Genomic DNA, 20,122 nt, shown 5'->3' with positions numbered 1-20,122 from the left:
TGAGTATTTTGTCTGACACATTTGGCTGCTTGGCAGGTAGTCCAGTTCCCATTGTCATTTGATAAGTGAGAAGTTAGCGTTGATATATTTCCCAAATTTGTAGTAAAAAAGCCAAACTTATTTTTATTTTTAGCTATAGACAGCGAGGGCATGGTTAATCTATTAGGATATCTACCGAAGCGTCTGAATCGAGCCAAGTACAATGAAGACGAGCTGAAGAGCAAAATCAAAAAAGCATCCACGCTGGATACAATGCAGAAGATGCTAAGCAGGCTGTCGATCCAATGCTTTCATAAGTGTGTGCCAAAGCCAGAGGACTCCCTGGACAGCCGCCAGCGTCTGTGTATCTCCATGTGCATGGATCGGTACATGGACTCCTATACCCTAGTCGCGCGGGCCTTTGGCAACCGGCTGCAGGCGGAACTGAAGGAGAGCCTTGCGCAGCAGCAAGCACAAGACCAGTCGTGATGAGCCACTCATGACATGGCAACGGCAGCAGCAGCAGCAACGGCAGTTGTAGCAGTAGCTGCATCATTCTGATCTTGGGAGCAAGCAGTTTGGGGTTAGATCCGTATTACAAAGTTGCCTTTGGACTAACTGATTATTCAAATATAATTTGAAACATTTTCGATACTGGTTCAAGCCGTGAGCCACAAAAATAAATTCCAGTTAAGTAAGGTCTGCAAAGTTACAGACAGTGAGGGCAAGAGGGAGAGAGTGCGATACGAAGGACAGAGAGAAAGAGAGGAAAAGTGAGCGAGAGAGGGGCATGGATCGGGTATCCGATGTGGACTCGAAAGAGCTGATACGACAGATGAAGCAACAGATTGCGTTGGCCAATGTTCAGGAGCTACTAGCCACGGTTACCTGCAAATGCTTCGAAAAGTGCGTCACGAAGCCACGCGATCACTTGAGCGGACCGGAGGAAAACTGCATCCACATGTGCATGGACCGATTCCTCGATTCTTTTCGTCTCTGTGCGCACACCTTCGGCCATCGACTACGGCGGGAGCTCAGCCGCCAACGCACCTGAGATGGGTATGAAGCCTCTAAGCTGACCTGAGTTGACCTGAACTGAGCTCACGTGAACTAATACTTGCGTGGTTTGGACCCACCTAACAATGATTTCTATAGTTTAGTCAAAATACATACTCACATACATTCGCATTCACTCTCTAATTCAACGTTTACTTAATTTTTATTTTAGTATGTTTTACATTTTATTTCTGTTTTGCTGTAGCTTTTTTGAATGGTCTCATTGTATGCACTACATAGTGCATGCGCTGTCCAGGAATGCTCGGGCATCGACAGCGGGTCAGAGCTACAGCCGCTTCCGTCAGGCGCTGCATTGTCCGAGCCTTTGAAATGCCAGTGACTAACGTAGACCATTTCCTGTTAACCTTTCGGCTCTTTTAACCGTTGCGAGCTTTAAGGGAGGGCTACCATTTGCAAAGTGGCGTCTAGCAAGTCTAATGTGATTATGTGTTAATGTTATATGCCAGTGCAAATGCTACCAGCTAGCGAGGGTAGCTCTAACAATTTGGCTAAAAGAAAGAACAGGAATTGTATAAAATGTTTGAAACTTTTGTTAATTTCTGGTAGGAGCTTGCAATATTCGATGTCTTGTGAAAGCTCTTATTAGAAAAGAAAAGAGCTTTAATGAGCTTTTTTCGTTTCATCTTCATATCGTCTTCATATTCCCATGGTTTGTAAAGGGATTTCAGTACATAACACGTGCGACGGCCTGGCTGTGTAAAAATAAAAAATTGTGCTTCTGCCCGCTCAACACTTAAGGAATAAAATGTGGAAAATTTTAATTCGATCCTTATTACGAGACAAGTTAATAAAATAGAAAGAACACACTGTGCTGTGCGCCGGCCGGGAATCGAACCCGGATCAGCTGCTTGGGGAACAACCATGCTAGCCACTGCACCACCGGCGCTCGTTGCGAAGCTGATGCCGAATGTCAGTTAAAAGCGAACGAAACGAGGGCCCACTAGGCTGGGTGTGGGATTTGTTGCAACAGCCATAGCAACAGCAACAACAAAAACTGCGGCAGCAACGGTAACAATCATCAACAGCTGCCAGGGGAAGCTCGAATTCCGGCATTCGGGACGTCATTGTGTCTATAAATCAACAGCTGCATATTTTCGACAACGTGCAGCTACTGCCACCAGCTGGACACTCTTGATATTCCTCTGACTAGGCTATCACTTGTACAATGAACTGCAGCTGCAACCAGCTAGCAGCCGGTTGTTGGCTGTAGGTGGATGGTTGCCTTGCGGTTGAATTAAGTTTAACAAAAGCATGAGGCTTTGCTTAGATTACGCATACGCCGTGTGCGCGTCCAAGCCTCGGCGACCCTACTATTGCGAGCACAAAAAAATGGGGTGCAGGGAATGGGGGATAGGGTGGAGCACACGCAAAGGTGCCACAAAAGCGCAAATGTAAATGGGCTTTTTCAAAATGAATATTAAATTGCAAACAAGGTAACGTGAAGTGAGGGCTATGGGCTCTGGGCTGTGGGCTGTGGGCTGTGGACTGCGCGAGGCGGTGTTACCGAACCGTCATTTACATATTCGTATATGTATAGCCATGTGTATGTGCATATATATGTGCATTTGCCATACTTGTGTACACATAATGCGACCTCTGTGGCCAAGGCAAGAGGTGAACGGGCCTAGAGCTCCTCCTTGTGCACAGCTTGTAGGTAAATGAGGATTATAAACACTCCGAATCCAGAAGTCAGTGACACATACTGGCAAGCAGCTGGGGCAGAGACTCCCCTTGATTATGAGCGTCTACGATATCGATTCAGAATGCCGAGCTGCATGCTTATATAAATCACATAATCAACGCAAGCGAACGCACTGCGATTCAACAGGGCGAGAACTAACTGCCTTAAGCTCATTAACAGGCCATACAGCCTTGTTTGCACCTCATGCTGTGAATGACTGATTGATTAATTTGCAAGGATATCCACATCGGCAAATATGTTGCCGAATGCAATTCAAATTGCGAAAGGATCAACATATTCCGACTAAAACTTCGCATTCAATTAATTATTACTGAAACTGCGAGTTGAAAATGTTTTTCTAGTAGACATTAAAGTTCGAGTCTATAAAAATTGAAAGAGCGAGACTAGACTAGCTTAAGTCTCAGCTTCGAAATGAATTCGTACAACTCGGGGCCGCTTGCGGATGAGAGGCGAGTGCCTAGCCATTCGGCTGCCTCATATATGACATGGCATATGCATTGTTTTCAAAATGATTTGCGGTTCTAATTTTTCGCAAACACACACACACATACACTTTAAGTTAGTAGCTGTAAGAAGTAATGCATTGTTGCCATACTTTGTCGTCGTCGTTTTTATTATACCCTGAACCCATTGAAAATGGAAATGTATGTAACAGGCAGAAGGAGGCGTGGCAGACCCCACAAAGTATATATATTCTTGATCAGCACAACGAGCTGAGTCGATTTGGCCCTGTCCGTCTGTCCGTCTGTCTGTCCGTCCGTCCGTCCGTCCGTCCGTCCGTCCGTCCGTCCGTCTGTCCGTATGTATGAACGCGTCGATCTCAGAAGATATAAGAGCTAGAGACCTCAACTTTTTTTTAAAATGTCCGTATATACAGCGCGCATATCGAGTTTATCACTAAAAAACGATAACTCATTCCGATACTTTTTTATCGATAAAAAACCTTATCGAAGATCACCTAAAAAATTATATCTCCTACATCTTTCAAGCTAGAGTCTCCAAATTTAAAATGTGTATTAATTTGCATTTTATACAATTTCTGTTTTTATTAAAATTTATTCCCCACTCCTAAATCCACCCCCATCACCCTCATCTTTTCATCGTATATCAAATACTAGAGACTTGAGCTTCGGTATACACATACATTTATACATCATGATTACGTTCTGAAAGTTTCATTACGATCGTACGTCTAGAAATTAATTTATTCCACAAATAAGTTCTCATAATATCGCCACACTGCAGCGCAACCCAAGCTCAATCGCCTGTATATGCGTGTGTGTGTGTGTGTGTGTGTGTGTATGTGCGAATTATTATTGAGATAGCAGTTGCTCGAAGGGTTCAGGGGATCTCGTAGTCGAGCAGTCTCGACTAGAGCTTTCTTACTTGTTTTTGTTTTATTTTTGTGGGTTTTGCAGCGCAAGTTGAGCGAACTGCGGCTCCAGCTCAGGCACAAGTCGTCCGCCAGCTGGCAAACTATGCAGCAAGTAAAATGCCACCGCAAACCACATGCGGCAAGGACTGTTGCAACTGCTGCCGTTGTCCTGATCATTTTATGTTGCATAAGCTGATGCGCCAAAACAAAGCACAACTCGCTCGGTTCAGTGCTTCAGCTGCTTGGAAATTTATGCATGTGCTTCGTCACCTCCCCTCCCTCGGCAAAGCACCCACATTTGTCGACGTTTCGGCGTTTGTCTTTTCGAATTCGAGTATTTGCTTCTCCTGCTCTGCTTTTCTCATCCCGCTCTCCTCCTCCGCCTCCTTCTCCTCCTCGGTTTTCTTTTTTCTTACTCTGTCAAATGCCACAACATGCTTCTTGAGCCTGCTTCTGCTGTTGCTTTTTGGGAACAATGATATCAAAAGTTCGGTTCACTCTCTAAATTATTAATTGAAAACTCACATGTCGCACTTCTGCTACGTCCAGAGACGAGCGGTTTGATTGCTTGCATTTTGTACACACGCATACACACACACACTCATATGTATGTATATATAAAAATCGGCAGTTGGTTGAAATCAATTAAAATACCTTTACGAAATTTATCACCTGCAAAATGTGCGTCCCCGACTGGACACGATACTAACTTGCGCCTTTATCCCCTTGCATGCCAGCGCCTTTGAGTGCATCAATTACGCCAGCGAACTTTGTTGCAAGTGCAACACAAAGTTTGAGCATAGCCGACTACTCCCTGAAATTGCACCACTCGACAGGGCGAGGCGCAGGTCGCATGCAGGAAACGGGAAGCACGAAGCGGAAAGCGCAGGACAAAGTCACAGCCAACGAGCCCAAAACTTGACAAATTTTTACAACAGCAGACGTTAAGGTAAGTTGTGTACCAAAGCTAAAACTTTTGCTTCTCAACATGCACAGGCACACGCACACATACATGCAAAGTTGACTAGCAGACAAACACGCATATAATCATTTACTCTGTACACACACACCCACTCACACGCACAAACACACACAAGCGCAGTCTCACGCACATTGCACACCTTACAAAAGTTCATTAAACGAACTTTTTGTAATTTTACTTATTTTAGTGTTGCAAAGTTACAATTGAAACATATGAATAGCTTCATGTCTGAGTGCTGCAGGCAACTGAGATCTGCTGTTCAAGGGAAACGTTTTCCTTGTTCAAGTGCAGATCAAAGTTGTTCACCACTGATCGAGCCCCATTCACAAAGTGGGCAACGAAATGAATTTCAAGTAAAACACTTGAGTAAGCAATAATGAGGTGTGAATTTAGCTATGTGAACAAGTAATGTGTGCAAGTAATTATTGAATCAATTTCATTTTGTTTTTACTCCATTCTATATCTAGCCGGCTTAGCAGTTCGGCTTTCAAGAATGAATAGGTGCAGAGAATCGGCTACCTTCATGAAGCGCATATTTGGAGGATTCACATAAAAAACCAACTGTATCTTACGCATTAGGGTGCCACAGTCCATAAGGATCCCAAATTGTAGATTGAAAAATTACCTTACAAGAATTTATACATAAGCAAGAAGATAACCTGCTGAGGCAACTCATTCGGCTTGCAGTATTCCTACAGCGGAATACTCATTCACATCCTATCAGCAATTTGGTAGCTAAGTTTCGCTCTAATACTGAAGAAAATGCAGTTTTTTCAATTTGCCACGCTTCTACTGGGCGTATACACTTCATTTTTGGCCAATTCTCAGAACGAGCTAATGGTAAGCCAACTGCAATATTAGAGCAGGTTACTAGTAACTTAACTATCTAAATTTGAAGCTTTTAGCTCTTATAGTTTTGCGGTTTGACACGCTGCTGTGGGCGAACATATATTCGTCGAAGCTTTTTGGTCTTGGATGGTCAGCCTGACTATATATACCAAATTTGAGGTCTCTAGTATCAATAGAGTCCAAAATATAGCAGAATTAAAAAAAATCACCGCTTATGGGGTGTAAATGAGTATTCCGCAGTCGGTAACGCTCGACTGCAACGTTCTTACTTGTTTAAAGATATAAACTTCTGCGGTTTGCCGCGCTCCCGTGAACGTAGATATATTCGCCATAGTATAATATATATCTGAGTATATAAACCAAATTGCAGGTATCTAGCATAAATAATACCTAAAATATAGCAGAATTTAAAAAGTCACAATATCTTCGATCCGATTTTCCACCTTAGCTTGTTGACGAATCTACATTCATTCCAGTAATCGACAGGGTTGCTTCTGTGTGCAGTCGAGTTTACCTAGTGCTCCGCAAAAAATAAAAAATAAAAATAATTATTTATCTGAACGCCGCCACCAGAATTATCTGGAAACGGCACAGCCAATTTTTGCGTGGACGCCGCGCATCATACCTTGATAGTGAACCGCAGACATTAAAAGAAAAACGCTATTGTGAAAAATAAATTTTTTTCTCAGCGCACGTGCGCGTGTGTTTTGTTTTGGTTATTGCCAAACAAAACAAAAACTTTAGCCTACTCTTAGGCTGCCAATGTTATACTCAAGGCATACTCTTAGGCCTAGTAATATAAAAAAAAAAAAAAAAAAAAAAAAAAAACTGTGTGCGAGTGCATTAATACAATATGCCCAACACCGCTACAAACAAAGAAGCTTTCGGTTCCTCAACCCTACAAGCAGACATACAAGCCCGGTTTGAAGCCAATATGGCTAAAAGAGTGGCACCCCAAATCCCAAAGCTGAATACCGCATCCGCAGATCTGGCTGACGCCTCTGCAAAGGCGCCATTAAATTTGCAAGATCAACTCAAGCAGTTTATGGCTCAAAAAACAAATACATCAGCCAAATTAGATGTTGCGTCAGTGCAAACCCCAAGAAACTCGAACACGAAAAGGAAATTTGATGAATAACTTTTTTTGTAGACATGCAATCTAAATGAAATTTTCAGAGCGTAATCATATAGTCAAAATGTGTGTACATTCTAAAGCACAAGTCTCTAGTACTTGAAATACGTTTTTTGCAAATTGGGGGCGAAGGGGGCGTGGTATCCAAAATCTGTTGATTACAAAATGTTTGTATTCATCATATATATATACATAGTAAATCTGAAGTCTCTATGTCTAATGGTATTCCAATGAGGCTCAAAAAACAAAATCAATTTTTCGATTATTCTCGATAAAAAAGTTATCGGATGAGTTATCGAAAAAATAAAGCAAACTCGTACTGCGTATGGTATACACGAGTATGCACAAAAAATTTCAGCTCTCTAGCTCTTATATCTTCTGAGATCTCGGCGTTCATACGGACAGACAGACGGACGGACGGACGGACGGACGGACGGACGGACGGACGGACGGACGGACGGACGGACAGACGGACAGGGCTATATCGACTCAGCTCATCGTGCTGATCAAGAATATATATACTTTGTGGGGTCTGCGATGATTCCTTCTGCCTGTTACATACTTTTACACAAAAACATTATACCCTGATTTCCCATTTTCAATGGGTTCAGGGTATAAAAAGATAATGGTAGATGAACCCAGCACAAGCAATGCGGCTATGACTCAAAATCGTTTCGCACTGCTACAAGCGGATGAAGATGCTGACGAAATTGAAGATGTGCAGATGAATGTTGCTGCTCCAACGGAGAAACCAAAATCTCGCCCGCCCCCTATTTGGTGTCCAAATATCAATTCGGTGGCTAACTTACACCTGTTGATCGAGCAATGCATCAGCAGAAACTCGTACGACATTAAGGCAAGACGAAGTGACGTTGGAGTTCTCACACGAAACAGCGATGATTACCGTGCTGTCGTGAAGCACTTCACTGAGCAAGGACTGGAGTTCCATTGCTACCAGTTAAAAGAGGACAAACCATATCGAGTTTGCCTCAAAGGGCTTCATCACAGCACTGATGTTCAATGCATTAAAGAGGACCTTGAGACAAAGGGGCACAAAATAAAAAACGTGTACAACCCAGTCAGCCGCATCGACAAATCGCCGCTCAATATATTCTTTGTTGACTTGACCCAGGCACCGAACAACAAACAAATTCTGGACTTACGTGTTATCTGCAGACAGCGATGTACGGTTGAACTGCCACGAAAGTTCAATGACTTAACTCAATGCTATCGATGCCAGGAGTTCGGGCACACGCAGAGATACTGTCGCAAAGCACCTAGGTGTGTAAAATGCGCAGAGGATCACGATTCCAAAAGCTGCACCAAAGATAAGTCTCAGGCCCCCACTTGTGTACACTGCAAGGAGCAACACCCTGCCAACTACAAAGGCTGCCTTTTCTACAAGCGCCTTCTCAAAATGCAATCTCCAGCAGAAAAACGGAACCCTGCGTTACTCCGCAACGGCCCAGCAGGCCACAATCCCAGACCGGCTGCAGCACAAAACAGCTCATTTATCAGAAGTGCTCTTCCTGTTGGTGGCGTATCTTATGCCCAAGCTTTGCGCGGAGAGGGCAACAGTCCAATCCAGCCAACAAATGAGAACTTCCTCGCTGAACTTCTGCAAAAACAACAGGCTCAGTTCGATGAAATCCGGGCTGACCTCAAAAGGATGAACGAGATGCAACAAACCATTCTTCAGAGCCTAATGGTTATTGTTTCGAATTTAACTTCGAAATAATGACTTTACGAGTGGGTATTTGGAACGCTAATGGCCTTAGAACCAAAACTGAGGAACTAGCTGTATTTCTGTCAAGCAAGCAGATCGACATAATGCTAATTGCAGAAACACATGAATGCCCTCACGTCAAAATACTCGGATATGAGCATTACCAGGCCAACGGTGGAGGAGCAAACAGGTTTGGTGGATCGTCAGTCCTCATAAAATCGTCGCTCAAACATTCACCTTTACCCCCTACATCCAACCCAACAATGCAAGTTGCAGCCATTCGGTTATCTACGTCTATCGGAGAGCTAGAGATTGCATCGGTTTATTGCCCGTCGAATGCTAGACTCTGCGAAAATGACGTAAGAGACCTCCTGGAACGGAGGCTAGACAAAACTCTCATCCGAGGAGATTGGAATAGCTGGCATCCATTCTGGGGAAGCAACAGCACAAACGCACGAGGAGAAGCTACCTTCGAGGCCATAGATGCTATGTGGTACAATATACTTGCAACCGGAGCCCCAACGCGGTATCCTTTAAATGGACACAACCCATCAGCTATCGACTTTGCTGTCTACAAAGGTATCGCCGACCGCCAGATTGGTATTGAAGAGTGCTTCGATCTCGGTGCCTTCAGACGCCATCTGAGCTCTTCGCTACACCCTGAAATGGAACTAAACTCACCCGAAGATGTAGACTATGCAGCAAATAGGCTGCAAGAAACAATAGTCGAAGCCGCACTCCTAGCTGTTCCGCCCCCCCCCGACGCCGACCAGAACGCCCTCAGCACAACATCGCACTTCCGTTGGAAATACAAAATCTCCTCACGTTCAAAAGGTGGGCAAGACGACGTTGGATGATCTCAAGAACGCCAATGCATTGGACAAAATGAGGTATAATGAAGCGACTAGGCAGCTCAAAACTGCTCTTAGTGAGCTTCAACAGAGACGCATAAGCGATGCTCTGGAACGAGCGGACTCCCCGTCTGAGGCTGAATTTCACCTGTGGAAGTTTACCCGAAGCATTAAGAGGCAACCAATGCGTCGTCACCCTATCCGCAGCACATCTGGTGCTTGGTTGGGTGGGGTGATGAACCACAAGCCGAAGCTTTTGCCCTCCACCTGCAGCATCAGTTTACGCCCTTGATCAGTGCCGAGCCTAATGAAGTAGAAGAGACAGCAAACAACATACTCTCTCCACTCACAGCGGACGACGGGATTAGGACTTGCACCAAAGAGGAAGTCGTAGACGGAATCAGCCGGATCAAGAAAAATAAAGCGCCTGGACACGACTTGATAAACAGAAGAGTCCTGAGTTCGCTGCCCGACTCGACTATAGAGTACATCACTATGCTGTACAACGCCATTTTTCGCATCCGGCACTTTCCACCTTGCTGGAAGCGGGCTGTGATTGTGATGATCCCCAAACCAGGCAAACCAGTAGGCGAAATTGGCTCGTACAGACCAATTAGCCTGTTGCCTGTACTTGCTAAAATATTCGAAAGAATATTCTTAGCTAGAATACAGCCGCATCTGGAATGCAGGGAGATTGTACCAAATCATCAATTCGGCTTCCGGAGGCATCACGGAACACCGGAACAAGTACACAGGGTTGTACACCACATCCTAGGCGCCTTCGAACAGAAGATGTACTGCTCTGCCGCATTCTTAGATGTCAAGCAAGCCTTCGATCGTGTATGGCATTTAGGATTGTTGCAAAAAGCAAAGGCAAGCCTCCCAGCGTCTATTTTTATGCTGCTGTCATCCTACATCACTGACAGAAGCTTTCAAGTGTCTAAGGGACAGGCTATATCGTCGGCAAGACCTATCAAGGCTGAGGTCCCTCAAGGCAGTGAACTGGGGCCTACACTGTACACAATGTATACAGCTGATATGCCACTTCCACTGGACAGCTACGGAACTGCAGACCCGGAAGTGTTAATTGCAACCTACGCAGATGACACAGCCATCCTCTCGCGATCGCACTCTGCGCAAGAAGCTTCCGAAAGCCTCCAGAGGTACCTTGACGCATTTGGGCGTTGGGCAAAACGGTGGTGCATAACCATCAATGCCCACGTATGCTTTACAACGCGAAGAGGAGACTGCCCTGGTGTAACTCTGAGAGCGCAAATACCAAGACTTAACAAAGTAAAGTATCTTGGCGTTACACTTGACAAAAGACTGACCTATAGTGTGCACATCACGCAGGCAGGTAGACAGCGCCAGACACAAAATCAAGAAACTGGATTGGATGCTGAGACCCTCCAGCAAGTTGTCGCTATGGAGCAAAATTAGAATTTATAATGCCATCGTGGTCCCAACGCTTACTTACGCTATCCCTATTTGGGGTACCGCAGCGAGGACACACATAAAAAAGTGAAAACCCTGCAAAACAAGGCGTTACGGCGACTCACAGGTGCCAGCTGGTACGTTCGCAATTCTGTACTGCACAGCGATCTAAAAATGTCAACAATCGCTGAGCTGATTGGACGTCACTCTTCGAGGTACGCGGACAGGCTCTCGGCGCATCCTAATCCACTGGCTGCTGACCTGGTAGTCAACAACAACAGGCGACGACTTAAAAGGCTTCACCCATTAGACAACAGATAATGAACATTGTAAATATTTATAAATAATGTAAATAGTGTAAAAAAAAAAATTGGTTAAGGTTTAACGATGACTGCGCTATAGAGTCGAAGACAGAAGCCGCAATAAATGAATTCAAAAAAAAAAAAAAAAAAAAAAAAAAACATTCATTCCATCTCTTCAACTAATATGATTTCTGGCATATTGGAGTATGCCCCCAATCTGAACACTTTATAAATTGAGGATATCAAGAGTATAGAGTATTGAGCTGGAAAGTGCCAGTCGGCAGCTAGTCTGTTGGACAGCTGATTCAACCTTTGACTTTCCCTTCAGTGGGAGCTATGCTAAATTCGTAGCTCATACTTGAAATGGCCTTTGTCTAAATGAATAATATAAAACTCGAAGTTTCCTCACTCTCTCTCTCTCTCTCTCTCTCTCTCTCTGTCTGTCTCCCTCTCTCAGGCATTTCCCTGAGAAAAAAATCTGTGCAAACGATATGAGTCGGTTGTCTGTAGGCAGGCAGTGCAGTTTGTTGTGCAGAATTTAGCAAATGATATGCAGGAGCTCTTTAGAGCGAATGAATGCCCAAATTGCAATTGCTGTTCCAGTTGTAGCTGGCCCTTTTTAATGGCGCTATGGGGGCGCAGTTGGGGCTGGCACTAGTTGTCTATTGTCCTTGATTTATTTGGCTCACGCGCCAAACGCATGTTAACAAGCAACGGCGACAGCGGCATATGCGCATGTAGCTCTGCTCTGGACACTGGACACTGGAAAGTGGACAGTGGACAGTGGACAGTGGACAGTGGACAGTGGACAGTGGACAGTGGACAGTGGACAGTGGACAGTGGACAGTGGACAGTGGACAGTGGACAGTGGACAGTGGACAGTGGACAGTGGACAGTGGACAGTGGACAGTGGACAGTGGACAGTAGACAGTGGACAGTGGACAGTGGACAGTGGACAGTGGACTGTGGACTCTGGGCAACATTTGAGCAAACCAACATATTTTATGTCCAACTCGTTAAGCTGCCAACTAGTTAGTAGAAAGCCTGTTTAAATAAAATAATACATATTTTTACAAAAAAAAAAAAAAAAACAAGTAAGAACGTTGCAGTCGGGCGCTACCGACTGCGGAATACTCATTCACATCCCGCGGAAAACTCTTTTTTGTAAATTGCAAATTTTGTTATTTTAGCTTATTTTATATTTTTTAAATATTTAAATTTTATTTTTATATTTTATAAAAATCTTTCCTTCCGTGTTATCAATGCCTATTAAGCCTATTTGTATATACATATACATACATACATATGTATGTAGGTAGCTCAAGCATATAAATGTCGCAATTTGATAATACAAATGCCGATTGCCACGCCCCTAGTGGCCGTAGACACCTCATTTTTGGCCAGTTCTTAGAAAGAGCTAACGGTTACGTAAATGCGAAATTTGAATGCTTACGCTCAAAAAATGTGAAAATTACAGGGTATTTTTCGATATGCCACGCCCCCAAAGAGGCGTGACAATTATTTTTAGGGCATCGATAGAGGACGTTACCAGTAACTTAACTATCCAAACTTGAAGCTTCTAGCTCTTAAACTGTCGGAGATATAAAGTTTTGCGGTTTGCCACGCCCCCTTTGGACGGACATATATCCACTATAGCTTGTTGGACTTGGGAGGTCAACTCGCGTATATATACCAAATTTCAAGTCTGTAGCATCAATAGTGCCTAGAATATAGCCAAATTTGAAAAATCACTATATCTTCAGGTCCGATTTGCCACGCCCCTAGTAGGCGTAGACATAAAAATTTTTCATCAGTCATTATAGAATTATAGCATTAGCTCACGTGCGAAATTTCAACGTTCTAGCTTTAGAACTTTAGGAGATACAGTTTTATCTGATTTGCCACGCCCCCAATGGGCGTAGATATATCCACCATAGCTTTTTGGACTTGGGGGGTCAACGCGGATCTACATACCAAATTTCAACTTTCTAGCTCTTCAACTAACATGATTTCTGGTATATCGGAAAATGCATTTTCCGATTTGCCACGCCCCTAGTGGGCGGATCGGGAAAATTTTAACACTTTATAAATCGGAGTTATACACGAGTATGTGTTCCAAATTTCAAGTCTCTAGCTTCAATAGCGGCGAAATGAACTGCGTTCATACGGACAGACGGACAGACGGACAGACGGACAGACGGACAGACGGACGGACGGACGGACAGCAAGACGGACATTGCACAAAACCAATATACTAATTCACTTCGTGAATGAGTATAAAAAAAAAAAAAAAAAAAAAAAACATATTTTGGCATGCGGCCCACATAAGTAGGCAATAGTTTTTTCCGGCTTAGTTGACTAGTTGGAGCTAACATTGCTGGCTGCTGCCTAATGGGACGCACATTAAAGATATTCTGCGTTACCAGCGTTCATTAATCGCCGCAAATGTCAGTGCACAGATTTGTCACACACACACACATTGGCACACACACACATGTACCCATAGACACGTACAAGGGGGCGCCGCAATCACCGCAAACATAGAGGCGAAACTTTTCAGCCACGAAAATTGCACATAAAACTTAATTAGTTTTTTGTTCTTTTGTTGTTGCTGTTGACGCTTGAATAGTTGTTCTTGTTGTTGGTGTTGATGTTGCTGCTGCCAGTTTTGGTCCGAGCAGTTCGTGCCGCTTGGTCATTTTTATCATTTGCACTTAATTAATTAAGTTGTAACGCTTTTATTGCCCAACAGCAGCAGCAACAACAACAACTTACACATGTTGGCGTTTGTTTTTGTTGCTGGAATTGTTTGACACGCCAGCCCAGGCAGCCCATTGACATCGTCTCTCGCCTCTCCTGTACGCCGTGATCCCGAAAATAGCAACATTCAGATAAAGTTTTAAATTCCGTGCAAACCAAGCTTTGAAGACAAAGCAACATGCAGCAGCGACAACTGCTCCGCACACCAAACACTTTGTGCGTCAAGAGATTGTTTGAATAGTCAAGAAGTGCAGCATGAGCTCTCTTAGTAGAGGCATATACAGAAGGATGTGCACACGTCTGAAAGTGTTATCTATTTGGCTGAGCTGCGTTGCGTATGAACTTCAAGATGGTTCGCTTGGCTAACTAGCAATCCGAAAAGGGGCTTTCACACTTTTCGGCTGTGCGAGATTTGGCTTGTCCACTGAAGCCTGGATGGCGCCCTTGACGACAGAGTTGAGGCCTAACATTGATTTATATATTATATATGTATTAATTATTGGGTATACTGAGTTAACAAATTTACACTTAAATGATAAACCTGATTAGATAATCCAACAGACAGAGTGTATTGATTCGTTGAGCAGCTGCTATTGAACATAATATCCCTCTTGCGTGGGTATTTTCTATAAGTTAACGATAATTGCGTCTCAGAACATTGATAAACTAATTTTTCCCAAGTACATTTATTTATTTCCTTCTGAAGAATATATGTAATTTACTCCAACCTCTGTCTGAAGGCCTTTGTCGCTCTGGCTTAAAACTTGTTACTTAGAATTCATTATTTTCTTAAATAAATGAACAAATAATACTCCAACTTGATCTCGGTCTGGTCGATCTGCACTTCTAAGCGTACCCGGCATGCTCTACACCATTTAGTCGACTCGAGCTTGTATCTTTACAATTCAAAAACTTACACTTAAAATAAAACAAGTAAGAAGACTCTAGTCGAGACTGTATGGACTAGGAGATACCCTGAACCCTCCAGTCTGATATTCTAATCATTCTGCACTTCTTTTATGCACATTTACATACATACAAATGCATCCGCGCTCTGCTAACTGCGCAGTAAGCAGCGACTGCGCTTGGGCTGCGCTGCAGTGTCGGCAATATAATGAGAACTTATTTGTTGAATAATTTAATTTCTACACGTACGATCGTAATGAAACTTTTTAGAACGTAATCATAGTGTTTGAATGTGTGTGTATACCGAAGCACAAGTCCCTAGTATTTGATATACGAGTTTTACAAAAGTGATGGTGAGGGGGTGGATATAGGAAATTGTATAAAATGCGTCTTAACATATATTTAAAATTTGGGCACTCTATCTTAAAAGATGTGGGAGATATAATTTTTATACTGATTTTCGATAAGGTTTTTTATCGATAACAAATATCGGATTGAGTTATCGTGTTTTAGTGATAAACTCGATACGCACGCGATATATACGGACATTTAAAAAAAATTTGAATTCGACGCGTTCATACATACGGACAGACGGACGGACAGACAGACGGACGGACGGACAGACAGACAGACGGACAGGGCCAAATCGACTCAGCTCGTCGCCCTGATCAAGAATATATATACTTTGTGGGGTCTGCCACGCCTCCTTCTGCCTGTTACATACATTTCAACAAAACCATTATACCCTGATTTCCCATTTTCAATGGGTTCACGGTATAAAAATACTGAGTATACCGAAAGGCGATATGGAAATGTGCACCCTGGACTCTCCATACGGCCAAGTTGCAGCGCTGCTCCCAAAGCTATTCAAAACTGATTCCAATCAAAACTGTGTAACAGGCTACTAGCCTATGTTAGGTAACAGCGTTATGGCACTGACCAGAGAACACATAGACTAGACATGTAGAACAAATTTTTCTACAGCTCGAAACTGTTAAGTTGAGCGACCGCTATACTTCGTATTTGCTCGGCTCGGTCGCTGGAGGTTCGAGCAATGAAAATACTGCATGACAAAAACAGTGCGCTGTGAGCGCTCAACCGAAATGGTCCCAATTCCGTATGAAGCGCAGCTATGAGCCATTTTTTCTACTCTTTCTCTCTCTCAGTCCCTCTCTCTCGCTCTCTGTGGTCGCTGAAATCATCACTCTCAGCCGCGCACAGAAATTGAAATTTTTGTTCGCGACGATCCCAGCTCTTTCCTTTTAAGTGAAGGGTATACCGAAATTTGTAAAGCGTTTGCCACGTTCATACAAAATGCTAGCTTTTTCATAATTATTTCTAAAAAGGGTATGAAAGTGTTGATGCTCATAATGAAAATGTTTTCGCGATGAGCATGCACACACACAGTCTTCGTTGCTACATGTATTATGAGCATTTGTATGCCTGTGTGCGAAGCTCTTGCTGCCTGTAGCAATTTTAAAGCCCAGCATTTGCATTTGGTCGATCATGAGAAGTGCTCACATACATACATACATATGTATATATGTACATTTGATTGTGTGTACGCATGCGATACGATGGATTAGCACTTGTAGAAGCATTTGTTTGCCTATTTGCCTTTACATGTGCGTGTGTGTATGTGCATGTGTGTATGCATGGGACATGAACATTGGCGTGTGCCTACCTCAACTTAGAATTGTCTGAATGATTTTGGAGAGGCGCGCTTATACATACATATGTATGTATGTATTTATGTAAGTAGCTGATCAACTAAAGTGACAAGTGCATATGCCAATTCTTTTTAGAATTTTTTTTTTATTGTCATGCACCTGTATATGTACATATGTAAATATATGAACAGGTACAAGGGATCGAAAATCGCATCCCATTTCGTATACTAAGCTTAATAAGGTACTAAACTTTTTTTTTAATTCCTTCTGATAGCCAACCCACGATCATTAAAATTAAATCCAGGTGCTTAAATGTAAGCGCGAGTTACCCGCCAGTAACTATACTACACACATACACATACAGTATGAGTTATTCGCCGGTCACAGTGCCACAAAGAATTGGCATATGCACTTGTCACTTTAGTTGATCAGCTACTTACATAAATACATACATACATATGTATGTATAAGCGCGCCTCTCCAAAATCATTCAGACAATTCTAAGTTGAGGTAGGCACACGCCAATGTTCATGTCCCATGCATACACACATGCACATACACACACGCACATGTAAAGGCAAATAGGCAAACAAATGCTTCTACAAGTGCTAATCCATCGTATCGCATGCGTACACACAATCAAATGTACATATATACATATGTATGTATGTATGTGAGCACTTCTCATGATCGACCAAATGCAAATGCTGGGCTTTAAAATTGCTACAGGCAGCAAGAGCTTCGCACACAGGCATACAAATGCTCATAATACATGTAGCAACGAAGACTGTGTGTGTGCATGCTCATCGCGAAAACATTTTCATTATGAGCATCAACACTTTCATACCCTTTTTAGAAATAATTATGAAAAAGCTAGCATTTTGTATGAACGTGGCAAACGCTTTACAAATTTCGGTATACCCTTCACTTAAAAGGAAAGAGCTGGGATCGTCGCGAACAAAAATTTCAATTTCTGTGCGCGGCTGAGAGTGATGATTTCAGCGACCACAGAGAGCGAGAGAGAGGGACTGAGAGAGAGAAAGAGTAGAAAAAATGGCTCATAGCTGCGCTTCATACGGAATTGGGACCATTTCGGTTGAGCGCTCACAGCGCACTGTTTTTGTCATGCAGTATTTTCATTGCTCGAACCTCCAGCGACCGAGCCGAGCAAATACGAAGTATAGCGGTCGCTCAACTTAACAGTTTCGAGCTGTAGAAAAATTTGTTCTACATGTCTAGTCTATGTGTTCTCTGGTCAGTGGTTATGGTTAACCATCGATAGATACACATCGATCGATAGTTAACCATATCGGTTGCTGGGAAGGTTGTCGATATGTGACGTGCCATTTTGAGTAATAGAAGAAGAAGAGGTAGATCGATATAATTTAGGTTTGACTGTGAACAAGAGAAGACGTGTGAAATTAGGAGATGAATAAGTTATGAGATTAAGAAATAAAGAAATTAGATTAAAGGCCTACTACAACTGTTAAGTGAATGTCCAAATGGCACGTTTGCCAGATCCAGAGGCTTCATCAATTGTAGAGTTTAGCGACTGCTCTTTCGTACTCGTAAAAAACAAGCACACGTCTGGTTGATTATGGCATGTAATTGGATTAAAGCTGCAAGAAATGTACATAAAAGCAGTGCCTGCTGGTTCAGCTGCTTATCCTGGCTCCTCCTTTAGCTCGTTTCTCAGGTTTGGGCTGTTTATAAAAATCGCCGCACGCATAAAATTTAATAGGCTGCCACAAGGAGCGGCCCAGTCGCAGTTGGGTGGATGGGTTGGTGCGTTGGTGGGTTGGTGTCGACATGGGCTGCGACAAGTACGCGTAATATCAATAAAATTAAGCCGATGGCCCGTGTGGCAGGGGCCGAGGGGCGTGCTGTGTGTGCAATCACAAAACGCAACAGCGACTATACCAAACAATAAGCTGAAAGCCTCTTACATGTATTTTTATGCGCGCCTCGTTCCAATCATTGCAAGCTGCCTCTTCACATTCCACGTCTCCGGCCAAAGCGCCTGCTGCCAGTCCATTCGCCTAATGCGACTTGAAAAGTCAACGACATCCGGCGTTCGCCTCGCGGTGTGGAACAGGCCAGGACACAACGCTTCAGCGTCAGCTTTGGCGTCAGCTTTGGCGTCAGCTTCAGCTACGGCTTTTCCGTTAGCTTCTAAATGCGGCACGTCATTGTTTTGCAGCCAGGTTGCCTCCGCCTGGCCCCCGACGAGCCACGCACCATACACACGGCACCCAAGTGCCAACAGCCACAGTAGACAGACGTTCGAAGGTGGAAGATTGGGGCAAGCGCTTGCTGCCGCCAGCGTCAACATCGGCGTTGTTGCTGTTGTTGTTGTCGCGTCTAGTGCTGTTTAAATATGAAAAACTAACTCGTAGCTGCTTTTCACATTTTCCTGCACTTGACACTAAATTCACTTTGGCCAAGTAGGTGCTCCGTGCGCTTCAAGCGCACTTTCGCTGGCAACAACAACGACAGCAACAATGGCAGCAACAACAACAACACTGTTGTTGCACTATCCAACACTAGCAGCACTCGCACTTAATGTGCACTCCACACACATACACATGTGTGTTTGGTGGTGGTGACGTACGGTTGCGTGTGTGTGTGTGCCCCAGTCACAGCTGGCCCTGAGCTCATCCTCCTAGTACCTGATTTTACTCCTGGAGCCACTCTAGCCAGGTGCTCCGCCCTCTGCTACTGCCTCTGGCGGCAGCAATGTACATACTCGTATATTTATTTTATTACTTAAATAAATTACAAAACGGTTGGCGGTTAACCAAAGCCAAATGGCCATCTCGTTGCCTTTGCCAACTACTAGCTAGAGGATCTTAGCGCAAAATATATTGTACGACCTCTATATAAATATAAATATATATATATATATATATATATATATATATAGCCAGCCACTGGAACAGAATCACAATAAGCGGCAAGTCGGCTGCTGGTTTCTCTATGCTGCGCAGATCGAAATCATTTGAGAGGATCTCTCGCTCATACACCAAATTTATATGGTATGTGCATGTATATATGTATATGTACATATCATGCACTTCTGATAATATAACAGAGCGATCCGACTAGGCTAATGTGTGCAGCCCCACTTTGCGCTTTCTTCTGTGTCATAGTCCTCTGGCCAGCTTGCCCCACTGTGGGCCCAGGCCTGTAGTGATATCCCATAGATGAAGCTGTGTGAGCATCGTCCTTGGCTAATAGCTATAGGTACTCGACCTAAAACTATTGGCACACCATCTGAGCTTATTTCGGAGGCATCTGCTGGTCTGTAGCAATGCCTCCACCCAGCACTTACCTGCGGTTAGCTAGGGTGAGCCCGTTCCGGAATTAAATGAAAATGC

General features: G+C 43.6%; 1 protein-coding gene, 1 long non-coding RNA gene and 1 other non-coding gene across 3 annotated transcripts in view; 1 reads left to right on the top strand and 2 right to left on the bottom strand.

The window, feature by feature from the left end:
* The window catches only part of LOC149090818 (uncharacterized), a 128,119-nt gene extending 117,232 nt beyond the window's left edge, over positions 1-10,887 (bottom strand). The window contains exon 1 of the long non-coding RNA XR_016197470.1: positions 10,248-10,887. This is a non-coding gene — a long non-coding RNA (uncharacterized LOC149090818). The remainder of the gene's footprint in view (positions 1-10,247) is intronic.
* On the top strand, positions 477-1,122 carry LOC108657816 (mitochondrial import inner membrane translocase subunit Tim13). The gene has a single exon (XM_018110464.3). It carries the CDS (start codon positions 770-772, stop codon positions 1,031-1,033), a length of 264 nt encoding a protein of 87 aa, XP_017965953.1. The 5' UTR covers positions 477-769; the 3' UTR covers positions 1,034-1,122.
* Positions 1,871-1,942, bottom strand: TRNAG-CCC (transfer RNA glycine (anticodon CCC)). The gene has a single exon. It is a non-coding gene; the product is annotated as a tRNA-Gly (tRNA).
* Positions 10,888-20,122: the final 9,235 nt, after the last annotated feature.

This window comes from Drosophila navojoa, chromosome X, assembly GCF_054131105.1.
Source record: "Drosophila navojoa isolate 15081-1374.11 chromosome X, UAZ_NAV_1.0, whole genome shotgun sequence".
Classification (NCBI taxonomy): Eukaryota; Metazoa; Arthropoda; class Insecta; order Diptera; family Drosophilidae; genus Drosophila; species Drosophila navojoa.
Note: the sequence above shows the minus strand (reverse complement) of the source record. Positions and strands in the feature narration are given on the sequence as shown.

Bases quoted from the DNA above. Each gene is read 5' to 3' on its own strand.
- LOC108657816 (XM_018110464.3), top strand. From the start codon at position 770: ATGGATCGGGTATCCGATGTGGACTCGAAAGAGCTGATACGACAGATG.